The sequence below is a fragment of the Mobula hypostoma genome, chromosome 7 (genome assembly GCF_963921235.1).
Source record: "Mobula hypostoma chromosome 7, sMobHyp1.1, whole genome shotgun sequence".
NCBI lineage: Eukaryota > Metazoa > Chordata > Chondrichthyes > Myliobatiformes > Myliobatidae > Mobula > Mobula hypostoma.
The window spans coordinates 145,444,441-145,452,317 of record NC_086103.1 but is presented as its reverse complement, the minus strand read 5'-3'; the positions used below and the strand labels follow the sequence as shown (position 1 = coordinate 145,452,317).

Below are 7,877 nucleotides of genomic sequence, written 5' to 3'. Positions count from 1 at the left end.
ACTTGCATACTAACTGCCTTATCCTCAGCCTTATCATTCTGGTTCCCAGACCATTACCAAATTAATTTAGTCGCTCCACAACAGTTCTAGCAAACCTGCCCAAGAGGATATGAAGGGGTTACCAAATGAGGAGCGTTTGGCAGCTTTGGGACAATATGTACCACGACTTCCGGCTGCTCACCTTCCGCCTTTAGAATGCCATGAACCGATCTGAGACATCCCTGATCTTGGCACCTGGGAGGGAGTATCTTTCACATCCACAGAATCTTGTGTTTGCCCCTCTAATTGTGGAATCTCCTATCACTACTGCACTCCTCCAACCTTCCTCTCTGGCCCACAGAACCATACTCAGTTCCAGACCTGGTTGCTGTAGCTTCCCCGGTAGGTCGTACCCTGAACAGTATCCAAAACGATATACTTATTATTGAGGGGAATGTCCGCAGGGATACTTTGCACTGGCTGCCTATTCCCTTTCTCTCTCCTGACGGTCACCCAGCTACCTGCCTCCTCACAAGTTCTACTATTTAATGAACCATTAGAAAGATGAGGTATTTAAAAAGTTCCCGCCCCTTTTCTTCTAAAAGATCTACAACTCTTTACCTAGACAATTTGTCTAGAATTCACACTTCCTTCAAAAAGTTATCAACCCAAAATACTGTGAAGCTGCCCTGCATAAGTTATTTTAATACATGTTTTCCCTTCTGCATTTATACTGAGGTGTTACTCTGTATTTATTATTAAAATGGTGATGTGTTTAAATCATCATTTACATTGACTGAGAAAATACAGTTTTCTGCAGTAATGAAAGTAGAAGCTTGCATAAATTTTAAAAAAGCACTGTTGTTTACCAGTTCTTTTCAGAAATTCAGATTAATTTACTGCAGCTGACAGTGGACTGGCTCTCGTCCACATATGACGAAAGCTGCTTATCCTCTCGGTTGCCATGGAGTTAAATTTGAGCAGCACTGAGGCTGCAAGTGGGAAAACGAGCATCAGGCAGCTGCAGCGGTCTGCAGAGAAAAAGACAAGAGCAAGATCGTGGCAGTCATGGACTTACATTGCGAATATAATGAAATTTCAGCTTCCGAACAGCAATCAGGCAAGATAAGTAGGACGGCATTTAAATTATTTGGGAGAAGAAAATCAGGGAGCACAATGCCTAGTATCTTCAGTATGAAAAACAAAGGGGATGGGAAAAGCTCCTTGAAAATGGGGCTTGTCCGAAGCAAAACACACGATGGAATTGCTGATATGGGATTGGAAGTAAGCAAGAAGGACGATTCTTTGAGCAATTATCAATTAGATAATGACTCCAGTACAAAAATAGTCAGCAGTATGAGCTTTGCTGCTGGAGGCTGTGGATCCATTGCCAAGTCTCACAGTTTCTTTTCTTTACTCAAAAGGAATAGTAAATTAGAAAATTGCAAGGGGGAGTCAATGTATTCAAACTCTGACCAGATGAAAGAGAAGAGTTGCAACAGACAGAAGAAAGGACTCAAAGGATTGTTCAGCAGCATGAGGTGGCACAGAAAGGACAAAGTCAGGAAAGGGGGGAAGGCTGAGCATCATGAAATCCACGACTTTATTACATTGCCTGGCTCTTTGACTGCAAGTTTAGAATGTGTTAAAGAAGAAGCACAGAAATTTTATTCTGAATCTGAAAGCACGGGAATGGAAATACAAAATAAAGATTCCTGTGAAATACAGGGTTCTAATGAGAATGCTTCCACCGAGGAACCTGAACAAGCAACTGGGAAGACTTCCCTTCCAGAACTACATCAGTATGTGGAGAATTCTGCCTTTGACAGCCACTCATCGGACCATCATAGTAATGGCAAAGCTTCAGAACAGGTAGAGGACAAACAGGATGAAAATTTACGCAATGTGACACAGGATGTACAAGAAGAATGTGCTTCCATTACTGCATCCACATCTTGCCATCTTCCTGAAACTACAACATCTGGGGCACTTAATAATGATCCACCTGCAGAGCAATCAATTGATGGAATTTGCATCATGTTTTCCGATGTTACATCATTAAAGAGCTTTGATTCACTCACAGGATGCGGGGATGTTATAGTTGACCAGGATGAAGACGGAAACGCCTGTGAAGGTGGAGGTACTGCTGAAAAGGTCAAGAGCAGTGGCAGGAAGAGCACAAATATCCTGAGCTATCAAGGGGGAGGAGAGGAAATGGCCAGCCCTGATGAAGTTGACGATGAGTATCTGCAAGAGTTCTGGGATTCACCTCCACCAGTCGCTGAGCCTCTTAAAGAGAAGCAGGAACACGATGCAACTGATCAAACACAACTGGGTGAAGCAACTTGCCTGAACCAGGCAGGGAACAGTAGCTTAGTCAAACAACTTTGTCTGAATTATATTCCTATAAATAAGAATGATAATGAAAAACTATCGACCACAAAGTGTGAGCAACAAGAAAGTGTTCCAAATAGCGATGAGGGATACAGGGACTGCACAACCTCTGGGCATGAAGATGAAAATGGAAAAACTCTTGCTACCAAGGCAAGCATTCCAAGAGACAGTTGCAGTGGAGATGCCCTCTATGATCTGCTTACAAATCCAGAAGAAAGCCTGACAAGTATTGCTTCAGATGAAGAAACCTGCTCTGTTTCTCAACCTAAAACATTGTCTCCAAAAGCTGTGTCATCTGCATCCAACATTGCTTCCTTCTCCAAGGACAGGAATATATCTGCCATTCCCAGGCACAAGACCACTTTTTCTGCTCGCCAAGGAGAAGCAAATCATTTTCAGTGTTCTCAAACATTTCAACAGTTGTTAGGATGCGAGCCAGCAAGAACAAAAATCCCTATCGCTAAGACCTCAATTTCTAGACCCAATAGTAAAAGCATCACTGGGACAAGTGCAAAAGCCCCAACAAACAAGGGAGGTACAAAAAAATAGTTTTGGAAAGGATCCTACAGCAAAATTAAAATCAGTGTGTTATAGTGGTTCAGAAGTAAGCACAATTGGTCAAGATTCTGCTTGCACGCCTGCTGTTCACACTGTGCAATAGGACCTTTACCATTTGCCAAGAGCGATCTCCTAAGATGTAAGTGAAGTGTGCCTACAAAAGGGAATTAATTCAAAGCTTTCTGAAGCATAGATGGAACGCATAACTTTCACTGCTTCTAAATGCTAATCAGCAAAGGAAAAAAAAACAAAATAACAGAGATGAACAAAAAAAAATGATGTTTGTGAAAGAATACAAGATATATTTGTGAAATTCTGACCAAGAGTTTACAGAATCCTATTTTCTTTGAGGAGCACTGGAATCTGTATTGTGACTTTCCTACCAGTACTGGAATGTAAGGACAATATTTTTCAAATGTTGGTCATTAATTACTATTTTTACAATCCACATAGTAATTATTACAAATATCGTCTATTCTGGGACCAGATTCTGTTTAAGTATTGGATGTTTATGATGTACAGCCAGAGGAGAAAGGAACTGATATGATTATATAACAACAATCGGGGTATGATTACGTAATCAGGTCCAGCTTGTGTTTTCATCACAGTGAAGCCATTCAAAATGAATTTGTAGAAAGATCCCTTGAAAATACTTTTAGGAAGGTGATGATAGGGAAGGTATTTTATTTTCTTCATGATTTGTCTTTTGAGTTTTCAAACTGATAGATTTTTTAAAATAACTTATTTTCTGCATGTGAATGAGTACAAAATTCAGAAAGTGGAGTTAAAATACCTTAAGATACAGCAGAAAGAATTCTCTCACTATAAATGGGGACAGATTACAGTGTACATGTGTATATAACTTTTACTTCTTCAGAAGCTCTTGCACAGTCTCTGCTTTCCATATAGACAGTTAATGACAGTTACATGATCTACAGTTTTTATATTTGAATACTTTGGTGTGGCCTTTATTTAAAACAAAGTGATTGTGATGGAGAATAGCCTACTTAGAATCAGTTGATAAAAATGGTTAATATGTGGTACATTTTTGTACTAATAACCAAGTGCAAATGGGTGAAGGTTCTTACATTTTTTGGAGACAATATATATTTCTCAGTTGCTTGTTTTACGGTATTTGTTCCAATGTTTATTCAGTATGACATTTCTTCAACCAATCAGTTAGTCAAATGAGAAAAATTGGAACTATCTCCAATAGTGTTGTACTATGATTTGAGGCCCACTTGATATTTGGCCTCAGACTTCATTTGCATAATACAAGCATTTTAGACACATATGAGCAACTCACTAATGAAGAGGATTTTAAATCTGGGTTGCTGTAATATGGGCAAACATCCTCAGCGTGTCCTGAGAGGGAAAGTTATTAAGGAAGGGGAGACAATCAAAGAGAGGGATTAGGGAAATGGAGAGCTGTACTGGAGCGTTAAAGGGTGGAAGTGAACACTGTTAGAGGAAATGTAGTTTTGAGTATTAACGCCTGTTATTTTGTCATATAGGATGCACCTCAAAACTGGCACCGTGCCTTTGACATTCTAGGTCACTTTAAAAAATATTGCACTTGTTCACTAAATACGGGGAGAAAAGGATATTCTGAATATAGCAAGAAAATATATCATGAGGTAGATTAGAATAGAAATGTCAAATGTTAGGAGTAAGAAAGAAATAATGCATCTCACAGTTAATAAAATAGAACAAAAGTACACTTCTAATAATTTTGAAATAAATGTAATTATATTAAAGACAAATAACAAATTCTCCAGCTCATTTCTCGTTCACAATTATAATTCACCTCAGTATTGAGTTGTTTTTCAAAATAATATCCAAAATTGTTAAATAAACTGTCAGACTGTTTATAATAACTACCTGTTTAGCAGGCCATCATAATGTGTGACTCTGTATTAAAAATGTTTAGAAACATTTAATTTTTAAAGAAATATATGAATTATGAAATCTTACTGGTTTCCATATGAAAAAGGAATGAAAGAAGGATTAGGAACACCTGATTTGCATCCAAGGGTAGCCAATTACATATCAACATGCCGGGAAGCAGAGGAGAAGATCACCTGACTTGTTCCATAATTTGAGAATAGTTTATGCACTGATCCTTATAACGGAAGATCAAATCTTGTATACCAAAATATTTCTGAGTTATTCAGTGGTTTCACTTGGCCAGTTGGAATGGAATACTCAGTAATATTGCCTGCTGAAGTTGTTTAATTGATTAAACCAATATTAGTCAATAGTCAAGTAGCTGAATCATGGAAAATTAAAATTGGGGTTATTTGATAACTCATTTGATCAGGTAACTCTGTGACCAAGTTTCAAATGATTTGGTTTCTGTTGCTTCAAAAATGATCAAGTTAATAATTCTACATCTCTAAACAATAATCAATCAAGCAGCAAAAGGTAGGTTTTATTTGGAGCAACAATTCAGGAGTGGTAAAGTCAGCCAACAGTTAATGCTGCTGCCTCATAGTCTTAGGCTCCTGGATCCAATCCTGACCTTCAGTGCTTTCAACAACACTCTGTGTTTGCATAGGTTTCCTTCAAGTGCTCTAGTTTCCCTCCACAACTCGAATGTATGCTTGTAGGTTAATGACGTTTAGTGTTGTTTAATGTCAAAGAGAATGAAAGGGAAGATGATGGGAATGTGTGAGAGAAAATAAGTTGCAGAACATAGGGAAATATAGAGTGAGGAAATGGAACCAACGCAATTGGTCCTCCTAGGAACCAGCATGGACCTGATAAGGTGAATGGCCTCTTTGTGTGTCATTATAAGATTCAAACACCTTTGTTCCTGTCTTTTCATTAGTTGGACTGGATTGTGTCTTCAATGACCACTGGTCAACTTGAGTAAAAAATAAAATTAAAATGATTGGATTTCATTTATGTAATGCTGTAATTCTTTATTATATCTCAGAAATATCACAATTAATTATAATATTTTGACCAGAGGTAGCTGCTTTAACCTGGGCATCTGCAATAATCACATTGTATATAGTATAATGCCACTACCAGCATTCATGTGAATACTCATTTAAGCTATTTTTGCGTACCTTGTTTGAAGGTATGCAACCAAGGTTGAATGAGTTCTACGTTTTTCTTTGAATAACATATTTAATACTCATTTACACAACAGACAAACTTCAATTTAACATGCCACCCAAATGACCATACTTTCAGAAGTGCTTTGTTGATTTTGTACCATATTGGAGCATCAGTCTGTGTATTTGGTTTGAATGGGGTTTTAAACACAACCTTGGACAGCTGCCTTTCATCTCCAAAGGGGGTTGCTATTAGTTTTGTTCTCAAAAACCAACTTGACTTTGATCCTAAATGCTCCGGAACTACATTCACTTGTTTTTTCTGAGAAGAATGAAATCATAAGCGTTACTTTCTGTGTAGTGTGCAGTTACATAACAAGTGTATGAGATACCTCCACATTTGAGTTTGAGAAGGGATTGATACAACAATCTGTTTACTGACTTGGTGCCAACTCAGCTAGAGTGCCATCCTTTATTTCCTTAATTATATTAAATCTGTATTATATCTTAAATGTGCAGTTTTAAATTTTTTGTTTGTATTTAATAAGGTTTTGGAACTCCTCTGAATTTGAAATTGAATGCAGTATATTTATTCTTAATTTTCATATTGGATGTCTCCCTTTTCCGCTGCAATATTAATGATTAACTAAACAGATGGGCCCATCAGGAAACCACAAACATCCATATCAACACTAAAATGACGTCTTCAATATTTAAAAGACTGGAAGCAATTGACACTGTTTTAATATTGATAAAAGTCACACATCATTATTACACCAATCAAAATCATTTTCGCTGCCATTTAAAGAGCAAGTGGAAATTAATTATTTTTTTTAAAAATCAGAATTGTTTAGGATTGATTGTAATAGCAGACCAAGTTACAAAGCTTTCAGCTTTTGTACCTGTTAGGAAGAGCACTGCCTAAATAATATTTTTCATGGTAAATGTGTGTTCTGGACAAACTGGAAAAGCTTTTTACCTTTTTTCTCATAGTCCTTGATCCTAAGTACTCTTTTTAGACAAAGTAGAAAATGCTTTCTATTTCTTTTAGTTTAGTACGCTGTAATTGCTGCTCACCAGTCTCCTCAGATGGGAGAAAGAAAGGTAGATCAAGTGATGACTTAGATTCACTAGGCTGATTCCTGAGAAGAGAAGTTTTCTTCCCATAAGTAACTGAAGAAATTAGATTTTAATGTTTTGCAGTTCAGAAGAGTGAGGATTGATAAGGGGCATAACAGGATAGATATTAAAGCATTTCTGCCAGTCAGAGAATCTCAAATGAAAGGCCATAGCTGTATGTTTAAGGAGCAGTCAATTAAAACTGAGCAATGTAGGAACTTCTCACTCAACGTGGTGAATCCTAACTTGGTAGGTTGTAGTGACTATATTATTTGAGATACTTAAATAGGAAGTAGATACATTTTTGAAATATCATGGAATTGTTGAATATGGGTACCTGGTACAGAAGAGGAGAGGAGAACAGCCATGATCATATTCAATGGTGTGACAGGTACAAGGGGCCAAATGCCCTACTCCTTCTCCTCCTCCCATTTTCTTACATTCTTGTGTTCTTTGATGAAGATCTCTCTTCAGTTGACAAGCACGGCCTCTGACCTTCTGGTTGTTCTCACTTTCAAACTCCACTGTACTTCTGCCTAAAATTCTGCTTTTAGCCACAAAAACAATTTGAAGGAAGCTCCACACATAAATCCAGGAAACTGCATATTCTCTAATGAGATATTTTACAGCCATTTGGGCTTAAAATTGACTCTACAATTTCAGACAATAAGCACTTCAAGTATTTTGCCTGTTCACTTATGTCCATTATTTGACATCATCGATTATTTTTCCTGTGTAGCTTTGGAGAATTATTTCACTTCCCAT

General features: G+C 37.5%; 1 protein-coding gene across 1 annotated transcript; it reads left to right on the top strand.

The window, feature by feature from the left end:
* The first annotated feature begins 988 nt into the window (after positions 1 to 988).
* On the top strand, positions 989 to 5,829 carry amer2 (APC membrane recruitment protein 2). The gene has a single exon (XM_063054220.1). It carries the CDS (start codon positions 1,048 to 1,050, stop codon positions 2,920 to 2,922), a length of 1,875 nt encoding a protein of 624 aa, XP_062910290.1. The 5' UTR covers positions 989 to 1,047; the 3' UTR covers positions 2,923 to 5,829.
* The last annotated feature ends 2,048 nt before the right edge of the window (positions 5,830 to 7,877 follow it).

Excerpts from the sequence above, each read along its gene's own strand:
- amer2 (XM_063054220.1), top strand. The coding sequence starts at position 1,048 with ATGGACTTACATTGCGAATATAATGAAATTTCAGCTTCCGAACAGCAA.